General features: G+C 44.3%; 1 protein-coding gene across 1 annotated transcript; it reads right to left on the minus strand.

Moving 5' to 3' along the window:
- Window positions 1–14641: 14641 nt before the first annotated feature.
- NMS (neuromedin S) lies at window positions 14642–24907 on the minus strand (the record flags this gene model as incomplete). Its single annotated transcript, XM_079941680.1, has 8 exons — window positions 14642–14680; window positions 15742–15783; window positions 17494–17568; window positions 19323–19376; window positions 19474–19497; window positions 21104–21142; window positions 21435–21490; window positions 24832–24907. 8 exons carry the CDS (start codon window positions 24905–24907, stop codon window positions 14642–14644), a joined length of 405 nt encoding a protein of 134 aa, XP_079797806.1.
- Between the last annotated feature and the right edge of the window lie 1216 nt (window positions 24908–26123).

Raw genomic sequence — 26123 nt, forward strand, 5'->3', positions numbered from 1 at the left:
TTCGCCCCGCCCCCCGGGAGCGAGCTGGGCGGAGCCAGCGGGAAGCGAACTCTCTCCTCTGAGCCTGCGCCCGCTTCTCAAGAGACTGGCGCGAAAGCTGTGCGCGTGCGCGAGGCAGGACGCGCCTACAAGTGCGACTCTGAGCCAATCCCCGGGCGCTACCTAATTAGGGCAGGTCTTCGGCCTCCGAGCCCTGAGGCCGAGGTGCCGTCCGCTGCGGGACCCGGGGGCCTTCCGCCGCGGGACGAAGGTGTCTGAGGTCTCTGCCCAAGAAGTTAGAATTAGAAACGCGTTTCAGTGATTCAGTGTTACAACTAAAAATGATGCAGGGTTACCTAAAACAGAAAGGTGAAAGTCTCTTCACCTGGTTAAGCCTCAGGCGTTTTATATTTGCAGAAGTGCTTAGCCCTTTGCGGGGCACACTGGAGATACCGAGTAGAACTCAGCAAACTGAATTGTAAGATACAGGGGCTGGGCCCCAGGCTTCTGTGTATGCAGCACTTGGAATTTGAGTTAAATGAAAGCAATACTCCTCCCTGCACATCTGAGCTAGGTGGCCGCCTCCTGGCAGCTTAAGCAGACACAGGTAACACAGACCCACACATCTATAGGGTAGGCTAGGACTCAACTTGGACTCTCAACTTTGGCTACATTAGAACCACCTGGGAGCCTTCCAAAAACTGCAGCTACCCTGGGGCTCCATCCCCAAATTAAATCTCTAGCAATGGGACCTGGAACTGATTATTTTCTTAAAGATCCTCAGGTGTTGCTAATATACACAACCATTGATATAAAGTGAATCAAATGACTGCTTGAAGGCAAGGAGCTTTGATTTAATCATTTATAAGAATTCTTAAGATTAGCTAACTCCTTCCCACAGAATTATAGGTCACTTAAAACATGTGGTTATTCATTTATTTGGCAGCAAACTGAATGAATTTTCCTGGTTTCATCAGAAAAGTCAGGACCCAGGCTAGTTTAGAGTGGGTTTGGCCCAGTGCTAAGCTTAGTGTCCTCCACAGCACTAGAGGGGGCGCTGTTTTACCCTTTTCTGTTTCCAAGCCGTGTTACTTCCGGTGGCCGGCACTCACCTCCACCCCCACCCCGTGATCCCTCTCTCCAGAGGGGATTAACAAGCCAAAGGCTCAAACTCTACTGCCTTCTCGTCTCTCAGAGAAAGGTGCCTCTCCCACTTTGGTCAAAGACTCTATCCTCCCGTGCTCCAGACTGCCGTCCCTCCCACCTCCCCAGAAACTTCTGTCCATCATTCCATCACTCTTAGCTCTGAAGAAAATAATTAAGGCTCAGGAGAAAAAATTGGAACTGTAAGAATGGAAAAAGAAAAGAATTGGAAAAAAAGATTTCCATCTGTGGGTGATATGATATGATAGCATACTTGGAAAACCCTGGGAGTATCAAGTCTTAAATTCATACTAACAATCTGAGAATTCGGTATTGGAGCAGGATAGTAAATTAACATACAAAAATCACCTTAGTCTGTATTTATAATAACAAACTAGAAGATAAAATGGACCCTAATTACAGTAACACCAGAAAAGAAAAATAAGCACCTAGGAATAAACTCAAGAAGTACACAAAAACCTACGTGAGAAAATTATAAAACATTCCTGAAGATAACGAAAGTAGACTTGAATGAATGGAAAGAAATCCCTCATTTTTGGGTGGAATAACTCAACATCACAGAGATGTCAATTTTCTCCAAGTCAAAGTGTAAAATTTAACACAATCTCACTTTAAAAACCTAACAAATTACTTTCTGAGGGTAGACAGGTTGATTCTAAAGATTTTATGATAAAATAAACAGTAAGAATGGGAGACTGAGGGGACAGCTAGCCCAACTAGATATTAAAACAATGTGGTATTGATGCAGGAATAGACAAATAGATCAATGGAGCAGGAAGTTCAGAACAAGTCTGAAAATAGAGCCAAGTGCATACAGACATTACTGTTTGCTTCAGATGGCATCTCAGTCTGTTGGGGTAAGGGATGGGCTCTTTAATAAATGGTGTTGGGGCAATTGGATAGCCATTTGAAAATAGATAAAATTGGATATGTACTTCCCAGTGTATATTAGATTAAAAATTAAAAGCTAAGAGTACTAGATTAAAACATGGGATGATTTCTTTATAACCTGAAAATGGAAAGAGGCTTTGATAACTATTACTCAAAATCCAGAAAATCAAATTTTAGAAAATGACAGATTTGACAGCACTATTTACATTAGTCAAGACGTGGAAGCAACCTAAATGTCCATTGACAGAGGAATGGATAAAGGAGATGTGCTACATATATACAATGGAATACTACTCAGCCATAAAAATGAATGAAATAATGCCATTTGCAGCAATATGGATGGACCTAGAGATCATCATACTAAGTGAAGCAAGTCAAACAGAGAAAGACAAATATCATATTATATCACTTATACGTGGAATATAAAGAAAATGACACAAATGAACTTATTTACAAAACAGAAACAGACTCACAGACTTTGAAAACAAACTTATGATTACCAAAGAGGAAAGGTGGGGGGAGGGATAAATAAGGAGTTTGGGATTAACATATACACACTACTATATATAACATAGATAGTTAACAAGGACCTACTGCATAGCACAGGGAACTCTACTCCATAATCTATAGTAACCTATATGGGAAAGGAATCTGAAAAAGAATGGATATATGTATAACTGAATCACTGTGCTGTACACCTGAAACTAATACAACATTGTAAATCAACTATAATATAAAAATTAAATTTTAAAAATTTGCATAAAAATAGTGAATACATACATGCCACCTTTGGTGTAAAATAAAAGGTTAAATAAGAATACGTGTATGTATATTCAAATATGCTTAACTTTGCAAAAATACTCACAGAAAGAAGAAATCAGAAATTCATGAAGTGGTTAACTTGTTGTAGGATAAGGGGGTATGGAGATCACGTGGTAGCAACAGAAAGTTGGGAGTGAGAATCCTCTGATAAACTTTTATTTAGGGGCAGATAAGTTTTGTGAGGCCTGAAACACATTTGATCTTGGAGTCTCTCTTTAAGGCACTTATATGTGGAATCTAAGAAAGCAAACAATAAAACTCACAGAAAAAGAGACAAGGCTTGTGGGTATCAGAGGCGGAGGGTAGGGGGAGAAGAGAATGGATGAAGGTGGTCAAAAGATACAGACTTCTAGTTATCAGATAAATAAGTAGCAGGGATGTAATGTACAACAAGGAGGACTACAGCTGACGTTGCTGTATGATCTATGGGAAAGTCTTTAAGAAAGTAAATCCTAGAGTTCTCATCACAGGGAGAAATTTTCTTTTTCCCTTTTTTCTTCTCTCTTCTTTTTTGGAATCTATACAAGATGACATATGTTAGCTGGACCTATTGTGGTGATCATTTCACAATACATGCAAATCAAACCATCAGGCTGCACAACTTAAACTTATACAGTGATGTATGTCAATTGTTTTTTTTTTTTGCAGTAAGCAGGCCTCTCACTGTTGTGGCCTCTCCCGTTGCGGAGCACAGGCTCCGGACGCGCAGGCTCAGCGGCCATGGCTCACGGGCCCAGTCGCTCCGCGGCATGTGGGATCTTCCCGGACCGGGGCACGAACCCGCGTCCCCTGCATCGGCAGGCGGACTCTCAACCACTCCACCACCAGGGAAGCCCAGAAATGCAAATTCTTGGCCCCTGCTCCAGACCTGCTGAATCAAACTTTCTGGGGTGGGGCTCAGTAATCTGGATTTTAACAAGGTCCCCAGGTGTTTTTGGTACACAGTCAACTTGGAGAAGCACTGGTATATAGGGTTTGTGCCACCCATGATACTTCTCCCCAAATTTGCACAACTGACCTGTGGGCCCCTGAGCCAGAACGTAAATCTCCAGGGGCAGATGGCCCCAGGAAGCTCATTTATGAGACAGAAGATGAAATAGTAATGGCCAGAGGCAGCGCCTGTGATTCTTTTCTTCCCCAGGACAAGTCCAGGGAAAACTGAAATTGAATGTTCAGCCTCAGAGAAGATTTTTCAGGGTCATGCTGAGAGACCAGCTCTTTCCAGAAGAGACCAGAGGTGATCTAAAGGGCTGCAGGGTGGCCTGGCTCCAAGCACTTCCCTGCCCTTCCCTTTTAGATCTTTCTTTGGCGGGGGGGGGGGGGGGGGGGCGGGGGGGGTGTTGCCTCAGAACTTACACACCTTGCTGGTAAAGTCCACTGCAGCAGCTCCCAAATCCTGTAGGGATATATATGGCTGCAGGCTTTCAAAGAGCGGTCCCCAACCAGCAGCATCAGTGCCATCTGGGAACTTGTTCGAAATGCAAATTCCACGCCCACCGAATCAGAAATTATTTTAACAAGCCCACCAGGGGATTCTGACGCACACCAGGGTGAGAAACACTGCTTTAGACACATCATATGCTCAGAGTCTCTACTTTCACTCCCTTCAAGCCTACATTCAGGCAAAGATCTCATGAACTTTCTCTCAAGTGGAAACTGATTAATCAATGCTTCCTCCAGAAGTATCTGCCTTTGATAACAGTAGCTAATGCTTGTTGAGTTCAAGGCACCAGGAGTGCTTTCTGTGTGCTAATTTCTTTCATCCTCACAACAATCTGCAAAGGTTCTATTAGCCCATTCTACAGATGAGAAAACTGAGGCACAGAGCTATTTAGTAAATTGCTGAAGGTCACACAGCTATTAAGTAACCTAGCTGGGATTAGAACCCCACCAGTCTGGCTCCACAGCCCATATGCTTAACCTCCACCCTACTTGGCCTCTATTTTTTTTTTAATTTATAAAATTGAATTAGAAATTCTCCACAACGTGTACACATCCTTGACATAATAAAATTGATTTCATTGTACTTTCAAAATTATTGAATATTTTGACCTGCCAGTTTAAGGGTATTGAACACGGTTTTGATGTCTGAGAAATTTTCAGAGACACAGATTTAAATATAGCTCTGATTTGAAGGGAGAACAATGACAGAAATCACTGGAATGAATTTCTGACCAAGACATTCCACGTGTCAGTCAATGGTGGGGAGGTGATTGGGGGAGGGGCACTTCTTTGCCTGCTAAAATCTCTCTACGTATATGGCTGTCTTTTCCTGATCTCAGCCTGGCTATGTGACAACACTTAGAAAAAACAAAACTAGCATTTGAGTGGTTACTATACAGCAGGCATTTTCACTTCATTTCTTGTTTGATCTTCATAGCAACTCAGTAGAACAGATATTATTAGCTCCAGTTTTCCAAATGAAAAACTGAGATTCCCAGAGTTTAAGTAACCTGATCCAGTTACACAGTTAGCAAGTGACTGAAGCCAAGGGTCTTGATGCACAGCTTTTCTGTTCTTTGAAAAATGATTGAATTGTGATTCAAATCTTGTTGCAATCCTCTTCTCGCTAGGAAGGTTGCTACACCCTTTTGTGGTGTCACCCTCAATGATTATGGTCTGGAGAGGATTCTTCCCCTCTGTCTTACCTGTCCCATTCATGACCAAAGTCCCAGGATCCTGGCATCTCCCGTGTGAGATGATGAGTGAATGTGAAGTGTGTGTTCAAGAGGATGCTACCTGATGCCCAGGTGTGTCACCTTAGCCTCTTGAAGCATCCCGGCAGAGGTGCTAACAGAGGCAATGATCCCAGGGGTTAGAAATAAGAATCTTTGGGACTTCCCTGGCGGCCCGGTGGTTAAGACTTCCACTGCAGGGGGCACAGGTTCGATCCCTGTCAGGGAACTAAGATCCTGCCTGCTGCTCGACGTGGCCAAAGTAAATAAATAAATGAGAATCTTTGCCTGGAGCAGCCCTACTGGGTTTCAGTGCACAAAGGTTGTCTGCTTTTCACTCAGGCAGTTCAAGCAGGAGGCTCCAGGTGATGAAATTGTGTCCTGGTTGAAATGTTTTCCTTTGGGAACCAAGTCTGTGGTTTCCTTAGTTCTGGTAACAGATACGCTTTTAGTTGGTACAAACATTAATTTGAAAATTAAAAATAGAAGATTTCAAAGCAATGCGTGACAATATTAACAGTTTCCTTGGGTGGTAGGCAAACAGGAAACTATTTATGTTTCTGTACTTTGCAAGTTTCACGTAATGAACACATACTGTTCTCATAGTGAGAAGTGACGTATGACAAGTTGAAGATGCCAGTAGGAGGTACATTACTGGTGGACCGTCAGGGACCATCAAGCCCAAGGAGCGTCTCCGTCTGTGGACTGAGCACCTGGAGGTCATCTTCCCTAAGGTATTCTCATAGTGTTCGCCCACAGTTCTAGAAGCATCAAGGCGACACACTTGAGAACCCTGTTTCATTAATAAGTCTTTTTCAGCTAAGTCAACTCCCAAGGCTGTGAGTGGTGACTGGATTTTGCCAAGAACTGGAATCAAAGTGGGCAAATACTGCCCCAGGCACCCTCCACTGCACTTCCTTTAAAAGATGGAGTGTTTTCTAAAACCCTCACCTTCTCCTCTGCCTGCGGGTACAGCCATCCCACCTGCCAACCCCCCAGGGCCCTGCCCCCCGAGACTGACAGGGTGGCCCTGTCTCTGGGAACCAGCTCTATGCTCTGCAACCCCTCAGCTCCAGAGGACGTGAAAACGCTCCTGACAGAAGAGACCAGAGTCTGCTCCATGTTTCTAACAAGGCTGCATGCTTGTGGCTCACCCTGGAATAAGGAGACCAGAGATCCGAAGTCTGTTGAGATCCTGATGGAGGAGAAGTGGTGACAGCAAAATGCTGTGTCAAGCAGCATCTCAGAGGCAAGTGAGGGTCCCGATGGGCCCCAGAGCACCTCTCTAGGTTGCTTCATTTGTGGAGGCAGCAGAAGGGAGGGAATTCAGATGTGTCCCGTTGCTGCGGAGGGCTACCAGTGTCTGTTATCCATTCCCTGGCAGACAGAGGAAGAAACCGGCCGAGCTGGAGGCCTGGATTTTTTTTTTTTTTTTTCTGGCCACACTGCATGGCATGTGGGACCTTAGTTCCCTGACTTTGGAAACACGGAGTGTAAACCACTGGACCACCGGGGAAGTCCCAGGAGACCTGGTTTCTACAAACTACTGGCGCCACTACTCCCGAAAGCCCTGCCGTCGGCAGTGACCTGAATCACTCCCCTCAGGGAGAAGCAGTGAAGCCCATGTCATGTTATAGTATCTCCCTGAGCCTATCTCCTTAGGCTGGTAGCTCCCTGATGACAGGATTGTTTATCATTTTGTTCCCTGTCAGCTTCAATGTTTTTGAAGGACTCTTGCCTGACTTTGTCGATCTCTTTCCTCTAGTCACTTTCTACAAGTCATGTCCCTTTGTGTCCAGAAGGAGCCAGGAGCCTCCCAAGCAGGTCGGTATTTCCCACGGCCGCATCCATGGCCACCTGAGGAGGGGCAGGATACTCAGAATGGACATGGTGGCGCCTGGCTACGTGGCCACCAAACTGCCCTACCCCTCGGCCCTCATGCCGGAGCTGGCCAGCAACAGGGCTCTGCAAGCCAAGAAGAGCAGGGCGACTGGTGCCCAAGATCAAGTCCAATCCCTTCCAGCGGACTGTGCGCAGCAAGAAGGAGCTCAGCAGGATGTGGGCCTTCACGTCCATCACCAGGACGGGGTCCTCCTTCCCCAGCTCATTCCCCACAACCTGGTGGAGAAAGCAAAGGTCCGGACCTAGGAGTCCTGATTCGGGGGTGATCACACTCTTGGCCATGTTCGGTGTCATACAGCCCCGTCTCAATGTAGGGTATATGCTGTGTTGCCGGTGAGCGTCACTGCATTTTAGAACGTATTTTAGTTACAGGTATGTTTAGATTGAACCTAAGTGGTTACTTATTAGGCACATCCTGTGAGCTAATAAAAAAAGCAGGAAGATCACTGTGTGCATGCAAGACCAAGGATATAAGGATGTCATGTCCTATTAAGTCATGATTATTCGTTCTGGTTATTCAAACTGGGGTAATGGTGGTGGTTAACCATGTGTTCCTCTGGAGGAGGCTGCTGGGAAGGGATTGTCCATCAAAGACCATCTGGACTTGGCCTCCGAACACGCTGCACACGCCGCCAGCTGCCACAGTCTCCGCTGAAGAGGCAACAAGCATCTCCTGCCCTGGAACCCTACCTGTCTAGCCTCCTGCCATAGCCTCCCCTCTCCTCTGACGCATCCCTCCCTTTCGGCTCGCTGGACCTTTGAATCAGGATAAAAACCCCTCTTTATCCACAATCTCTTCCCTGAATGCTGTACCCCCTCTTCCCTCGTCTTCCCCGAGAAGCTGGGCAGGGGTTGGGGGAAGGGGCAGGGAGGCTGCTCGGCGTCCAGCGGCTAAGAGTGATTGGCCGGGGTGGGAGGTACCCACGGCCTCGGTAGATCAGACGCCCTGTGTAAAGTCCTGAGGTTGATGCAGACAGAGGCCAGAGGTGGCTCTGAACCCCCAGGAGTGTTCTGGCTGCCCTGGTAGGGATCTCGACTCAGCATCTCCACAAGCCTAGGGCCTCCCAGGAACTCAATTTACAGTTATTAATTGAGCACCTACTGTGTGTTGAGCATGCATTAAGAATTGTAGGTAGGGCTTCCCTGGTGGCGCAGTGGCTGAGAGTCCGCCTGCCGATGCAGGGGACGCGGGTTCGTGCCCCGGTCCAGGAAGATCCCACATGCCGCGGAGCAGCTGGGCCCGTGAGCCATGGCCGCTGAGCCTGTGCGTCCGGAGCCTGTGCTCTGCAACGGGAGAGGCCACAGCAGTGAGAGGCCCGCGTACCAAAAAAAAAAAAAAAAAAAAAAAAAGAATTGTAGGTATAGCACTGTCCTAGACAGTTGGGATCCACGCCTTCGTGCCCCCCTGGTGTTTTAATGTCTGCAAGAGAAGACAGACGTCGAATCGGGAGTTAAAAGAATAATGAGGGGTACGAGGGTCAAGTACAGGTTACCCGAGGAGAAGGTCAAGGGAAATCTGCCTGTGTGGGTCAACAGAGCCCCTGGGGAGAAGCTCCTCACTAGATGGGATTAGAGAAGGGTAGTCCCACAGCAGCCCCCAGGCCGCTTCCCCCAGCCCCCACGGTGGAGGAAGGTGGACCAGCTCATCCTTAGATAAGTTGGTCGCATGCTCAGGATTCAGAAGAATTTCAAAGCAGTGCTTTACTTTGGGTTCCAGCCACACCTTCTCATCCTTTCAGAGAATATCCACAGGCATGTTCAGGAATGGAGTCTCTTTACCATTTGCTCGTCCTCTCACCCAATATGGACCTTCACTTCAGCTTTCCGGGGCCGCTCCACACATCCACCCCTTCCTGCAGTCCCCAACCCTAACCCCTCCTCTTTAGACCCTCTCCCTTTCCTCTTCTGGGTAATCTGGTCCACAGGATTCCGCCTCTTTTCCGTAACCTCCAGTTTCAGCCATTCAGTTTATCATGTTCCGCTCAGATGAAATGGGGAAGGGGGTGTATTGGATCCTGCTGGTAGCGCATCTACCAGCCCCTGGCAGGCTTTTGCACAGCCAACAGCCTTCTCCCCCTGGCATATCCCAGCATTAGTACCTTGCTAGAAGAATCCTTTCCGCTTCCTCAAAGTTGAGTTCTGTTAGTCAGCTAGTTACCCACCAAGAATCCTTCTTCTCTTCTTCTTAATCTAAAGCAGCAGGGTTTTAGAACGATGTGGCCCCCGAGGCCACATTCCCCGAGTGCGGTGTGGCCCCCGAGGCCACATTCCCCGAGTGTGGGCCTGTCGCTGATTTCTCTCCAAGGGAGGGGAGCGATGTTCGCCGTTTCCAGGCCTGGACCTTAAAACAATGCACGTGCTCCCACCAAGCTGGAGCACAGACTCCTGGCAACCGTGCTTTGATGATGCAGGGTCTGGGGGAGGGGCAATGATTTTCACCATCCTGTGCCTCTCAACAGCTCAAAGAACAGAGCCGCTCCACTGATCTGGGTCATCCATGTCAGAACTGTAAGCTAGAGAGAAAAACGTATTTATTCTTCAAACCACAGTATTGTTTGGTCTCTTACCGTAAGTAATACAAGTTTCATTACCAAAATGTCTCTTTTTGTCTGGTAGTTGAGTGGGAAGGACCCTCCCCCTGTAAGAAGATACATTTTACAATGTTGTCCATCTCTTTAAGTGCCAATTGAGCATAAAATTACTGCCCTGTGGGGACTTCCCTGGTGGTCCAGTGGTTAAGACTTCACCTTCCAATGCGGGGGGTGCGGGTTCAACCTTTGATCAGGGAGCTAAGATCCCACATGCCTCACAGCCAAAAAAACAAAACATAAAACAGAAGCAATAATGTAACAAATTCAATACAGACTTTAAAAATGGTCCACATCAAAAAAAAAATCTTAAAAAAACCAAATTACTCCCCTGTGGCTTTCCTTCCCACAAACACTCCTCACTCTTCTTCACCTGCTTCAGGTCAAGGTGAGTTTTCCCTGGGAAGGTGACAAATGGTAGCTCTTCCCTCAACCACCCTTCCTCCGAGCCTGCAGACATATGGTCTACCAGCCGGCTGCCCAGAGCCCTAGCATCTCTGCAGCTGCTGTGCAGTGAAGCCTCTTCTTCTGGACTCTGCTTTATTACAGCAACCCTCTAAGTTCCGTTTCACCAATGTCTGGAAGGCAAAGACTAAGGCTATAAATAAAATAGGTCCTATTGCCTCTTCTTCAGGGTTTCTATTGGTTGTGACTTAATCTCTTGAGGCAAATTGATGGTTTTAATATTAAACTGAAATACCAAGAGTCAACAAAGAGATCATAGAATTGAGCAAAAAAAATAAACCTTTCCAGAAGGCGTATTTTTCCAGCTCTTTGGATGGGGTTTGTTTGGGCCAGGAAAATTTGTTTCTTTCAGGTATTGAGGTAGACAAGATAAATACCTTTATAAAGACTAAGAAAGCCAGAGAGTCTAAACATGGTTGGGGTTGTTTTTGTTGTTTTTCTTTTGTTTTTTTAGCCATGTTGCGTGGCATGCAGGATCTTAGTTCCCTGCAGTGGAAGTGCAGAACGCTAACCACTGGACCACCAGGGAATTCCCTAAACGTGTTGAATTGGAAAAGAATCTGAAACTCCAAGCAGAGTTTGGGTAGGGTCCCTGCTTAGCCTCCCCCAATTCATCCAGATCCCTCCTTGGCCCCAAATCAGGAATAGCTCTGGCATTCCTTGGCCATGATGAACTCCTGCTCCACTCTGACCTTGCACTAGGTATACCATCTCTACCTAATAAGTCAAGGGCTGAGAGGGTAGCAGTTGCAGCTTTGTAACTTCATGTGCAGCTCAACCTTGTACCCTCATCCCATCTCACTCTTTTTTTTTTTTTTCCGGTTCAGTCTAACTTTAGTTTAAAACCATCAGTCTTTTAACAACATTCACAAACATTAACTGTCCCAGCACTAGAGGAAAACATAATGATGACAAGCTAGTCTAGATGGAGGGACCCTGGGTAGAAGGTGTGATCAAATCATAAATGGTACCGTCAATGTATGGAAGGCATGTAATAAGGTCTAAAGGGAAATATTTTATTAATTAAATCATGTATAAATAATGCCTTGATATTGCATTATGAGCTGATGCTTTTAATCACTTCAAATGTATGTTAAAGTGTGACTTTTTAATTACAAAAATAAATCCTACTCAGGACATTTTAAAGGCAGCTACGATACTCTTCATAATAGATCTAAAAATCACTCTACTTAGGTGTCTAACTTATTTAATACATTCACTGTTTGTCTTTCATCATTGACTTGAAGTTGTTTTCTTTCTTCTTATTTTAACCATATTCTCCTAAAGGCCCAAAGTTTCAAACTAAAGGACTGATGTAAACAATTTCACGTGTGGTTGGGCAACTCGTACTGTGAAGACCCAATGCCTTTAAAATATAAAGTGAGGAAAACAGTCTCACTCTTGACCTCAGCCAAGGGCTGATTCCGTGTCCCTGGGAGACAGCCCATTGTGGTAAAGAACTGTAGACACTGGAGCCAGTTAAACCTAGGTTTGAATTCTGACTCCGACATTTAGTGAAAGACCTATGGGCCAGCACCTCTATCTCACCCACCGGACCTGCGCGCAGCCCAGGGTCTCATGGAAGTGGGCTGGCTCATCTCATCTTTTGTGACAGGGTCTACAGAGGGGTCTTAAAATATTCTATTTCAGAAAATAGACTTGAGACTTATTGCAAAGGCTTATAAAGGTGAAAATAAAAACCGAATCCTAGAAGTGTGATGTCTAAGTGACATTTTAAAAGGAGGACTCTTAAATTGGATGAGAAGCTGAGAGGCTTCAAAGAAAGAAGGCTGAGTGCAGTGTAGGTTCACGGCATGTATCGTCGGGGCCCCTCCATACATCCACGCCCCTCAAATATCATTTATAGAGGAGGGACCTGAGAAGGTAAAGGCCTGAGCCTCACAGTTTCTCGAGGAGTCTGGAGTTGGTATGCAGAATTTTTTTTGTTTGTTAGTTTTTAAATTTTATTGAAGTATAGTTGATTTACAATGTCATGTTAACTTCTGCCATACAGCAAAGTGATTCAGTTATACATGTATGTGGGTATATATACATATATATATATACATGCTTTTTCATATTCTTTTCCATCATGGAATATCACAGGATATTGAATAGAGTTCCCTGTGCTATACAGTAGGACCTTGTTGTTTATCCATCCTACATATACTAGTTTGCATCTGCTAATCCCAAACTCCCAGTCTATCCCTCCCCCACCCCCTCTCCCCCTTGGCAACCACAAGTCTTTTCTCTATGTCTGTGACCCTGTTTCTGTTTCATAGATATATTCATTTGTGTCCTATTTTAGATTCCACACATATGTGATATCATATGGTATTTGTCTTTCTCTTTCTGACTTACTTAGCTTAGTATGATAATCTCTAGGTCCATCCATGTTGCTGCAAATGGCATTATTTCAGTCTTTTTCTGGCTGAGTAATATTCCATTGTGTATATATATATATATATATATATATATATATACATATATATATATATACACACACCACATCTTCTTTATCCATTCATCTGTTGATGGACATTTAGGTTGTTTCCATGTCTTGGCTGTTGTAAGTAGTGCTGCCGTGAACATAGGGGTGTGTGTATCTTTTCAGATTATAGTTTTGTCTGGATCTATGCCCAGGAGTGGGATTGCTGGATCATATTGGAGTTGGTATACGTTAACTTAATGCTGTAACTTCAAGCCCTTGGTCAGCAATATAGAAGCAGCTCCCATAGGGCAAGTCCCTTTGGTACCATTTGTGTAACAAAACTCATCTTTGAAATGTAATTAGAGCCAACACTCCCTGAGTGCTCACGAGGTACCATCATGCCAAGCCCCTCATGTGGACCATCTCCTCAGTCATCTCTAAAACGATGTGAAGGTGCTGTTATTTTTTCATGGAAGTGACCAGCCCACCGTCCCCCAGCTAAAAAGCGGAGTCAGTATCTGAAACCAGCCAGGCTCTCCCGGGCTTGTGCTCTCAACGCTCGACAATAACGAGATTGTCGGAACACGATAAAACAACACCAAAACCAGCACATTTTAATCATACGTATCCTATTACTTAAAAAATATACCCGATAAGAAATAAGAAATGAAAATGTTGTGTCAATGCTACTTTATTTTTTACAAAACTGAATATTCTAGTGAAGAGAGAGCAAGAGAATTCTCTTTAAATACTGTTCACAGAAAGAAGTTTGATGTTTGTTCAAAACAAATGCTCAGTTGCCTCATCTGATCCAGTCTCCCTTTGCCGCTGAATTCTGAAAAGAAAAAAGAAAAATGTACAGGTCAGATTGAATCATTATCAGGATGGAGATGAGGCCCAGGGTCATGTTATTATATAACATATTTTAAAATACCTCAATTTGGCACGTCATAAATGCCCATAATTGGTACTCATAAGGTTTGTTGCTGTAACTGATCAGGCCATTAGGTCAGTGTGAGAGCTGTGGCCTCAGGGAACATCTTTCCCAGTTTGGCCAGGGCAGCTGTGCTCCCCAGCATCTGGACAGCTCTCTCAGGCACCTGGGGCTGCCAGGGCCCCAGTCACTGTCAGTTGGTCCAGGGGCTCCAGGAGGGAGGCTGGGTTGCCTCTGAAAGACAGTGGCCTCATGTCCCTGGGACCACATCAACATGAGAGACAGTGGTGGCCCAGAGCTGCTCGTGTGCAGGGACTCGAACTGCCACAGGCCAGAAGCCAGGAAATCTCGCCAGATTTCACCTCCAGGTCTCAGAGCATCATTGAATGGAGGGAACAGCCTGGCCTGGTTCTACTCGGAAATGTTCCCACTATAGAGAACTTCTCCCCACCAAGCACGCCAGGGTGGATTTTGCCTCATCACAAGGGCCAGGTGAGAAGCCACAAAAGCTGTGGAGCTTCTGTCCTCTCGCAGCCACTGCTGGAGACAACACACCTGCAAAGAGCTGGCGTGAAGCAAAGGCTGCATTGTTTGGGACAGTGCCAGGCTGCAGTGGGGTCTCTGTGATGCTGAGAGCAGGAAAGGGAGGGGGCAGAGGAGCCCCTCAGGGGTTTCACATGGCCTCCCTTTCTTGGAACTATCACCCCTCTGGTTGCCTCTCACTGCCCCACGTCAGACAGATAACATTTGCTTGGGAGAAGAGCTGCAATGAGGCTGACCTTGGACGATCCTACCAGGTGCTAAGGTCAAGGTTTCTTCCATTCCTTGGCTGAAAAAAAAAAAAGGAGCAGCTTACAGTACTGAGACCATACTGCCTGGAATCTCTGTCTTGGTTCCAGACCCTTTCTCTACGCCCTAAGGCTCTGTTCTCCTAACTGAGGCATTAGCAGCTTCCCTGGGGGCTCACCTGGGGAGCCCCAGTCACTGCTACTCTGTGGATCCTCTGGGGCAGTGCTCCAGGACCCTTGCTGCTCCTATGGCCCTGACACTGTCCCTCACCCCACCACTCCACCCCTTAGCCTCTGTTTATGTGGCAGGACGATCCCTAAACAACGCATCACAGGACTTCTCATCCTAAAGACATCATGGAGACCCACTGTTTCTGCAAGTACTTTCCAGAAAACAACCACTAGTAGGGCATGCAGATTCAAAATGTGTACTTGGGATGTCATGGGGGTTTGGGAAAAGTATGACTGAGCCAAGTTAGACAGGTTGCTTCCTGCAGGACATGGTATTCTCTGTAAACCTCGGAGAGTGTCAGGTGCAGTGTTTTCGATCGTATTTGATCTTTGCAGAGCATCTCTTAGCACCAATGACCACAGAATGCAGATGGAGGAGCGCACACGTAGTCGATTCGCACGATTTTCTGATGCAAACACTGAAGATCTAGGGGGTGAAACAGCTAGGGAGTGGTAGGTCTAGAACTAAAAGACCATCTGTGACTCTGTGACCTTTGCAAGAAGCTCCAAGTTCCCTGGGGAAAAGGACGCCTAGACTCCTATTTCCACTGTGATCGGGGCCGTGCGTCCCGGACCTTCAGGCTCTGGAACACGGACTCCGACTTTGGTTGGCCCGCGCGTCTGTCCATCAGCAGAACTCCCGCCTCCCGCCCCAGAGCTCCTCCCAGAGCCCCGGTGCGCGCAGCCCGTGCCCGTTGGACCCTTTCCTTTCCAAGCATCGAGTCGTCCCCTAAGGAAGGATGAGAAAGTTCCCCTAATGATTCGCCAGTTCGCCATGGGGGCCTGTCTGGGCTCATTCTGCAGTAACTCCATAATTGGGGCGGAAGGAGAGAATTGGGGTGAAAAACAGAGAAGAGGAAATATGCTTTACCCTGAAAAGGAAAAATGGTCTTTCCAAGGTGGCAGTGTGATCCTGCAACATAAAAACATAAACCATTATGCAACCACGCTGTGCCGAAGGTCTTTCAAAGATGTCTACGGTAGTGGTTTTCAAGGTGTGGTCCCCAGACCCAAAACATGAACAACACTTGGGAACTTGTTAGAAATGCAAAATCTCAGGTGCCCACTGAATCTCGGGTTGGGGCCCAGCCATCTGAATTTTAACAAGTCCCAAGTGTTTACGGTGCACGGTCAACTTGGAGAAGCACAGATGCTGCATCCGTCCCCAAGTTTGCACAGCTGGCCTGTGGGCCCCTGAGGCAGAAAGCAAATCTCCAGGGGCAGATGGCCCCAGGTGACGCATCTGTAAGAACGGAGATGAAATAGTGCCGTCCAAGGGCATCGCTCCATCATTCCTTTCTGCTCCAGGACAAGCCCAGGGAAACCCAATATTAGATGCTCAGCCTCAGAGAATTTTAGGGCATAGTGTGAGACCAGTTCTTTCCAGAAGTGATCTAAAGGGGCTGCAAGGTGGCCTGGCTTCAAGCACTCCCCCGTCCTTCTCTCTTTGAGAAGTAGATCTTTTTTTGGGGGGTGGTGCTTGCTCAGGGCTTACATAGCTTCTTGGTAAGATGCTCTGCAGCAGCTCCGGAATCCTGTGAAGGAATGAGGCCCAGGTTCATTTAATAGGAAACTCATCCCCGAGGCTTGCCGTGTACTGTGATCCTGCCCCTCCCTGATTCCATTCTAAGGTAGCCGGAAGTCAGATGCAAAATGCCTTTCAAGAAAACAGCTAACCGTGGAGCCAATCACAATTTTCTGTTCAGGAAGGCGAGTGTGTTTTCTTGGTCGGGTTACCCTTAGGGTCCAGGACAATGTTAAACTTGCTTGTTCTTCCCAATAGCCTCGACTTGAAATTGGCTCCTGGTTTAGGCAGATTTTCAAAGATATGCCATTTCAGCTTCTTCAGCTCATCTTTCCTTGTGGGTCTGGCCCAATGGTGGAGGCAGACTCAACCTGGAAGTCTGACACCAGTATCCAAGCAAACTGTGGCCTGTGCTTAGAATGACCAATGGGTTTCTCAGGAAGTGAGCGATTTTTCTGGGGTCTTGGCATTTTCAGAGCTAAACCCAGGAACGGGAATGTCCTGGGCAAACTGGAATGAGTTGTTCACCCTACTTGGACTCACAGTGTCCAAAAATTTTTGTTTGTTTCTTTGTTCTGCTACCACGCAACAAAACCTTGATGGACATTTTGAACAGGTTCAGCTATTATTGAAACTAGTCATTTCTAAACTTAAATTTTTTTAATTAAATTTTTTTTGTTTTTTTAATTTAATTTTATATTAGAGTATAGTTGATTTACGATGTTGTGTTAGTTTCAGAGCTTTTTTTTTTTTAAGAAACGAAGCCCTGCCATAAGAATAAAAGGGCAGGTGGGGCAATGGGAAGCAGAGTATATGATCAAGGCAAGTGTCCATGTCATGGGGGGGAAGAGGAAGGGGCAGGGAAAGTGAAAAAACAACACGAAAACTAAAATGAGAAAAGATGAAGAGCGCAGAGGAGGAGCCCATGGTCACGGAGCTGGACCACAGCCCCTCTCCCCCATTCCCTGCCCTGCAGCCACCGTGTGGAGCTCGTACAAGGAGAAAACACCAGTGAGCCCAAAGGGGACAACAGGCATTCCCCACGGGTAAGTGAACTTCTAGTGGCATAACAATACGGTGGAAGGAAAAAGTACGTACGCGCTGCCGAAATCTTTTCATCCTTTGGTTGGCGAGCTTAGCAGCCAGACGCATTAGAGAATTCACAGGAGGAAACTGCGGCAAAGAAGCGGTGAGGGTCAGACAGCACCGGGCCCAGGCCCAGGGCTATGTGCATTCCTGTCTGCTCACCCCCTTACAAATGGGTTTAATTTTCAGAGTAAAATCCATTTCCAAGCCTAAGCCTGAAATTTTATGATTTCAATAAAGAACCGCTTGCCTTGCCAGCACATTTCATTCCAACACATCGCTCAAAAATATTCCCTTAGGGTAAAACAGACTTGTATCTGCATTAATCCCAAACATTCTGTCCTTCTAGTGTGGAGTGCATCGTCCCAGATAAGCACCTCCATGAAGATCCTCTCTGGCTCCCCAGGTGTGCTCTCCTTATCTAGGGGACGAGGTGGAAGGGCCGCATGCGTAACCACCGGCCCCATTCATTTTATTCTCCTGTATGTCTCATCTGTGACTGCCCGCACACACTCAGACATACATACCCTGTCTTATCTAGTCCTGTGAATCCTCCCTGAGTATTTCAGCTCAGAGTAAACGTTAATTCGTGTCACAGACACGGAGTTTATCTTTTCCCTTCCATTTTCTTTTTTTTTTTCTTTTTTAGGCTAGAAAGAATCTTTTTTTATTGAACTATATTTGATTTACAATGTTGTGTTAATTTCTGCTGTACAGAAAAGTGACAATTATACACATATATATATTCTTTTTTTCATATTCTTTTCCACTGTGGTTTATCACAGGATATTGAAAATAGTTCCCTGTGCTCTACAGTAGGACCTTGTTGTTTATCCATTCTATTAAATGTAATAGTTTGCATCTACCAACCCCAAACTCCCACTCCATTCTTCCCCACTCCCCACACCCCTTGGCAACCACAAGTCTGTTCTCTATGTCTGTGAGTCAGCTTCTGTTTTGTAGATGGGTTCATTTGTGCCATATTTTAGACTCCACATATAAGTGATATCATATGGTATTTGTCTTTCTCTTTTCCCTTCCATTTTTAACCCTTCTCAACTTGCAGTGCCCATGGCCTGTCCTGATACTATTCCCATCCTTACCTGATCCCCAGTACTAAATCTATAATCTATACTACTCTTGTGTCTTTGCCTCAAAGGGAAAAACATTTTGCTTGGTACTTGTTTATTTTAAGGATCTTTCTGAAGACTTGGAAAGCCTTGACTATATAAACAAGTGACTTTCTAATAGTAGAATTTCAATCACTCTGACTGGATTGATTCTATGACCTTCCCAATATTCTCCAAATCATACCCTGCAGAAATTCACTTCAACAATCTGTTCCTGAGGGTAACTCCAATTTATAATAAGAGAGTTAGAGGCGATGCTTTTTATTCCCACAGCACATACACACTGTGACAGTGACGAAAGATGCATACCCACAGGTCACTATTGAGAATGTGGTACTTCACACTTCACAAAGCGCTTTACAGAATTTAAAACACAGAAGGTAACATGGAGCAATGTAAATAGAGCTCAGTCTTTACCAGCCTTCTTGTACGTCTGTTTAAGTGCATAATAAAAAGTTATTTCTTACTAATTTTTCCTTTTCTGTGATTATTCTCTAGCTTTTCAGATCTGTCAACCTCCCCCAACCCCTTCCCCAGAGAGGGAGAGAGAGAATCCCTGCAGCCCCAGGAAAAAGCACCTAGAAAACTATTACCCAAAGTTTCTGGAAGGCCCCTGTTTTTCTACTTATCTGCATATATTAAATGGGAAAGGACAAAGGCGTGCAGAGGAGAGTGACTTTTACAGAGAGATGATTACGATAAAATACTGACCCCGGTTTTAACTGGATGCGTCGGCTTCTGAGTTCTGGCGTAATGAAATAAAAACTAAATAAGAGGAAAAAAAGGTTGATTTTAATTCTAAGCATCACTTGCTGTAAATGTGGTAGTTGCATGCTCTTGTTACTAGGCTGGTGGTACTCACCCTTTTGTATATGTCTTGATTATCCTGGAAAGAAAATGATGAGGGTAAGTCACATGGAATTTTACTGGGGCAGGTTTCCAGGAGAAATTACACCGGGGACCTTCCTGATTTACCTGAATATTATGAAATAAATTGGCATTCTAAAAAGAAATCCATTATACAAACTTAATAAGACTATAGTTGATGCAGAATCTTGCCAAAAGGAAAATTGCCAGCGACATCATTATTTTAAAACTTAATCTTATTTTACCTTTTCAATCTTCAGGGGAAAAACATACTCTATGATGCATTGAAGCAATACCCTAATCAGTTCCCAGATAGCCATCTAACTAAGAGGTGGGATAAAATAACGATTGCAACTTTTAATTTGCTGCTGGGTATACCCTATAATTCAGTTTTCCTAGGGTTGGTTCATATTGACCAAATTTTTTCCCTGAAAGCTTTCTACATGAATCTTCACTGTTCTTGCAGAAAGTCCAGCTTTTAATTTCTAAATCCTTGCTAGAGCACCACCCTGTTCTGTCTGCATGGATGACAGCCCAGGAAAAGCTGTACTGGCAGCATATCTTACTCAGAGAGGTACTGTGAATGATGTAAATATCTCGTTACTATTGATCTCATCTCATTTACATCTAAACATTGTTGAAACAGCTCAAACTCCAATCAAGACAGAAATGAAAGTTGTTAGTAACGTGTCTAATTTTGTTGCTGTGAGTACAACTTCCTACAAACTTCGTGGAGGGTTTCTGCAGTAACCAATACTTACATATTCTCTCTTTCTCTCTTTGTTATGTGTGTACGTGTACCCACATGAATATGGGCACACACACACACACACACAGACACACAAAATAATGAACCAAAATTACTCATAGCAGAGGCTCAGTGGACATTAACTTTCTGTTTCTTTATGATCACCATTTCTAAATCAGCAGAAAGTATTTACTATTTTTACAACTTCTGGTCTCTGTCAGCATCTGTTCTCAGAAGTGTGTGTGTGTGTGTGTGTGTGTGTGTGTTTGTGTTTGTGTGTGTGTTCTGGACACCTATTGGGCAAATATTTTTGCCCATTAGACAATATATTTTGTTATCATGTTCATCAACTTTATACCATTACTTTTCAAGCCCCCCCACAAAATAACCAAGGAATTTGAAGATGATTTTCCAGGTGATGAACACCAACTCTCAAGATTTCATATGCACCTTCCTTGCTTTATTTTTTTTTCTTTTTAGAGAAAAAAATATTTTAAAAATTTTATCTATCTATCTTGGAGACTACTTCCCCAACTAGAATATAAATTCCATGAGAGCAGGTAATTGGGTCTGTTTGGATCACTACTGTATCCCCACCTGACATGTAATTTTATGTATATACGTGATTATGTATATGATATGTATATGTGATTATGATCCTTATAAGAATGCAGATGAACTACCAATATTTTATGGTCATTTAGGAGATTCACTCGTTATTTCCTAAAACTGTATTCTTACACACACACTTACACATACACGCAGAATTCCCCTATAGGTAGCAAAAGAGTGTGCTTATTAACAGATATCAATTATGGTATAAGCAGGTGCACTGTTATAAATAAAAGAATTACCATATGTATATTCATTGTTTTACCTTAGGTTGTCTAGAAAGAGTTGCCCAATATGCCAGCCGCTAAAAAATGAGGAAAATGAATCACAGATAAGTACAAATTCCTTAATCAATAGAAGTAAAATTGAATCCTAAAGTTGCCTCATTTATGAACGTTGCATTATCTTCTCACACGTGGCCATACATTTCAACACAACTCCCAAGATGACTTAAATGAAGCCACGAAAATGAAAACAGTGAGTTTCTGCTGCAGCCAAGAATCTGATCTTAACATAGTTTTAAGTGAACATTATCCACTTGATAGTTTCAAGGCTAAGGCTAAATAAAAATCTCACATTACTGAACAGTGGTGTACCTCAAGCTTCACGATATCCAAGCCATCTGGAGGATCAGCTAAAGGTCGAGGAAATCCTATTGTGAGAAATCATAAAAATCTCTATTAGGAGAAAAGAGGTTGTAGCGTTAACTTTTTAAAAAAATATTTATTTATTTATTGGTTGCATCGGGTCTTAGTTGCAGCACATGGGCTCCTCTCTAGTTGTGGTGCGTGGGCTTAGTTGCCCTGCAGCAGGTGGGATCTTAGTTCCCCGACCAGGGATCAAACCGGCGTCCCTTGCATTGCAAGATGGATTCTTAACCACTGGACCACCAGGAAAGTCCAGCATTAACTTTTAAATCTTTACCATGAAGAGCACACAGCGATTCTATTAATACCATGTTGTTAAAAGGATTGTTAAAGAAAACACACTTCTACCTACCACTAGCAAATCTGAGATTTGTACCAAAGTTAATTAAAAATTGCATGGTTTTTTATTTACCAGGAGTTAGCAGCACAAGAGTTAGCAAGTTAGGGGAGAGGGAAAAAATTACCTAGTTAACAACTTAATTTGTATTTTTGAAATGGAGCAGAGCCCTATGGTCCTTGCCCCCTCATGTCCTCCTCCTGCCTTTTGTCTGTAGAAAAACTTTAGCCAAAAGATAAGTTTAATCCAAGAAGTGAGAAAATGCAGAGACAAAAGAAAACATTCCCAAAAGACTAAATAAAAATAGTTTAGTCAGTAAGCAAAGTCAAGGACCTTTAGTTCCTTCTCAAGGGCTATAGATAATATTCTGAGCCATATCCTGTGAGCTGTCTTGTAGATACTAAAACCTCCATCAGGTGGAAGAAGTTAACTACACGCTGACCAGACTGTAGCCATGACATAAGCTGCCACAATTCTGAGAACTGGCCTCAAGGAAATGGGAACAACCCAACCCGAGAACTGAAGATTGACTATACTTAAAACAATCAAGATGATGCTGGTCAGACCACCACATGACCAATTTCAAGATTACCGTCAGAGCTGACTGTGCTGTTTCTGCAAGTAGCCTCCTCCCTCCATCTATAAAAGCTCTTGCCCACTGATTGTCGGGGGGAGGCGTGGCTGGGGAGTTGGCCTTTGGACAGGTCTTTGTCCACCCTCCCCGCTCTATTGCCAGCACCTGACATAAAGGAAGCTTTCCTTTCCACCAACCTTGCCTCTTTATTGGCTTTTGAGTGGCGAGCAGCTGGACCCCACTTTTGGTAATATTTTGATGGAATATATAAGGACAGCATATCAAGAGATGGTGTCAGTAAGTATGTGCATCAGAGTCACTCTTGGAACTTTTAAGAAATATGGATACCTGTCTCTCTGCTTCATCAGACTCTTCAGGAATAGGGATATGGGGAAGGTTGCTACTGGTAATGCAGCTGAGTAAGTAATGCAGCTGAACCCTATACCGGTCGACTTTTATCTGACCTAGATGAAGTCTTCATCTCATTTGCATGTAACACAACACTTGGAGGAAAAGCTAATACTGCAACTGAAAGAATCAACGGGATATGTCAAAACTAAGAAGATGAAATTAAATGGGATAAATATAAGACCCTGAATTTAGATTTAAAAAATCTGAGACAGGGAATATCTGGCTCAAGAGTAGTATTTTTTTTTAAAAAAAAATACTGAGTGATATATTGCTCCCTGCCGTCTCACTATAAGCCAAGAAAAAGCTGAGGCAATCTTGTGCTGGATTCAAAAGATAGTGTCCCAACCTTGAAAGGTAATAGTCCTCCTTGAAATGATAGGATTGGTTGTGAGTTAAAGGAACTGAGCACAGTTTTCTTTGGCAAAAAGGGAAAAATTAGGAAGTGTGTGTTAACTGCCATCAACTGTTCTGAGAACCTGTCATAAGAAATATTAGTCCTGGGCTTCCCTGGTGGCACAGCGGTTGAGAGTCCGCCTGCCGATGCAGGGGACGCGGGTTCGTGCCCCGGTCCGGGAAGATCCCACATGCCGCAGAGCGGCTGGGCCCGTGAGCCATGGCCGCTGAGCCTGCGCATCTGGAGCCTGTGCTCCGCAGCGGGAGAGGCCACAACAGTGAGAGGCCCGTGTACCGGAAAAAAAAAAAAAAAAAAAGAAATATTAGTCTTATTCTGTATATCCCCAAAGGGCAGAACTAGGGCTAGTCGTTAGAAGTTGCATGTGATCAGATTTCAGCTCAGTGTAAAGAAGTTTGTGATGATTGGAGCTATTCAAAAATGAAAAGAAATTCAAACCAATCTTATAAGGAATGATTAAGAGGTTCTGTGGTAACAATACAATGATAAATACCATAGGGACCTTATCCTCAGGGAACAGAAAATTAAATCGGAAAAAGAGGGAGGTGGATATAAATATATAGACAGATAAATAAAAGGTAGTAAGAAATTTCCAAAACAAGTTTCTATTGGAAACCAGGGGAGGCAGCTACTGGCTGACTTTGGCTGGTAGTGAGTTGGGTGTCACTGAAAGTAATCAACTAGGGAGATCATAAAGGCACTCTCTGCTCTCCTGAGAGTTTAAACTAGATGACCTCCACGGTTCCTTGCAATGCCTAGGCTTTGTGATTACACTACAGGACATGGCAAAACAAGCATGCTATTTCAAATATATTTTCTGTTTGAATATATTTTCAAAGATTTTCTACTCTCTGAAACCAAAATTCTAATGGAAAATTCTAAAATTTTGAAATAATCTGTGTTTCCAACTGGAGCTTCCACCACATCCTGCATCATATAGCGAGTTAGCTGGAGATGGGTAACAAATTTCGACTAGGGACCCCATACCCAACTCCTGTTCCCTACAGGGAACCCCTTTTCCCTGCAAAAGCACTGGTTCTCAGAATTTGGTGAAGAGACACCCGCGTCCGGTCAGCACCTCGGACAGCGCCCAAGTCTTGGAAGACACGGGGCCTCAGCTGCGCTCCCAGGGCCTCTCCCCCCCGCCCAACCCCCTCACCTTCCCCGCCAGGCCCACAGGAGAAGATTCCCTTTCTCTGTGTTCGCTCCCACACCGCCCTTCTCCAACTGTTCCTCAATCCTCAGTCTTTGGCACTGTAAGCTCGTCTCTGCTCTCATCTCTTCAGAATTCCAAGAGCACAAATGGCTAATACGTTGGAGTCGTCCCCCGACTCATATTCCTCACAATTTCAGCGGCACATCCTGGGGCCAGCCCCGGGACAGGAGCTGTTTAAAGGCAGTTCCACAGGGGAAAGTAACCTCCTTTGGTAAAAGTCTGCGGCATCTAGCTCTGTCCATCCTCTCTGATGGAAGCCATTTCCAAAGGGTAGAAATGAGAGTAGGTGAGGGAACCAAGCTAGACTCCCTCCAGAAGTGCCCTGAAAGGTCAAGGTCTGTCCCAGTCTTCCTTAGAGCTCAGGCCAGCTGGGGTCTGTTGAAGGGGTCCCCTTACCTGAGGAGGGAATCTGTAGTAGGCAGAAGCAATAAATGGCCAAAATGGATGGGAATTGGGCAAGAAGATGCTTCATCTTCAAAGTGCGGTTTCTCTTTGCTGACCACAGCTGTGTTCTGCTGGGATAGGAGTTGAGCATTTCCCGAAGTTCCACAGGCAGAGACAACACTGCGTCTGGCCAGCCCAGTGGAGAAGGTGCCTTTATTTGCGACGCCCTGAAGCCCATTGGCTGAGCACCACTCAGCTTTGCACAGGAGGACGCGGCTTTTCTCATAAATGTCGTGCTGGGCCCTTATTTGTAGAATTATATCCTCCTGGTGTAAGCATTGTAGAGTCACCTTTTTCAACCCAGCAATAAAAATAAAAACTGGAGAGTCATAATTGTTATTCTATAGTAGTTTGAGAAACATTTTTTTGACTCAAAAAAAGGCTTTTTTTCTTTTTTAAATCAAATCACTGGATATAAATCTGTAAACTCTTGGATGATGAAATCTTGTTTTATAAGAAGCTGTTTATTCTCCACCCTTAACAAAGGATGTTTTATAGTCTTTGGTGCACCTGAGAACAAAATTTGGAGTCCTGGATATAACATTAGAAGAAATTCAGAAGTTCAGTTAAGGTTTTTAAAAAATTAATTATGGTTAGGAATTAGACTTCTTATGGTTTCTCCAGATTCATTTCTATGAACAAGTTAAATATTTCAAATTTAATCAGTATTCAAGAAAATATGACAGTGTTTAAAATAGTAATAACAAAATTACTCCATCTACTGAGGTCCTATTCAGCATTTCACCTAGGTTATTTCATGTAATTTTGCAGAAAACCTATAAGGAATGTATTTCTTTCCTAATTCTATGAATGGAGAAATTGAGGCTGGGAGAGATTAAGGAACTTGCCAAAACCACCAAGCCATCAAGGATGCAGAGAAGGGATTTGGACCCAAGGTCGCATCAGTAAGAGTGTGGGATTCTAGTTGATATGTTAATTTTTTCTAAAAAGAGCCTCCTTAAGATTGGATATGAGATAGAAGGAAGAAGGAAAAAGAGTGAAGTGAGCTGTCTTGCAAAAAGTGTAACGTATACAGCACATGCGAAATAGCTTTAGGATTTTTTCCACCATGCATATCTTTAATTTTTGCCTTTAAGGATGAGGAGAATAATTTTTGGTGGAAGTTGCTCAGCATGGGCTATTTATTTATGACTTAAAATGTGGTATCTTGCCCCAAAATTTCTAATTCATAACAGAGCAGGAATTATAAACTATAGCCATAATTTTAGCCTACTTCTTTGAGC

Source organism: Stenella coeruleoalba (genome assembly GCF_951394435.1).
Source record: "Stenella coeruleoalba genome assembly, chromosome: 13".
Lineage (NCBI taxonomy): Eukaryota > Metazoa > Chordata > Mammalia > Artiodactyla > Delphinidae > Stenella > Stenella coeruleoalba.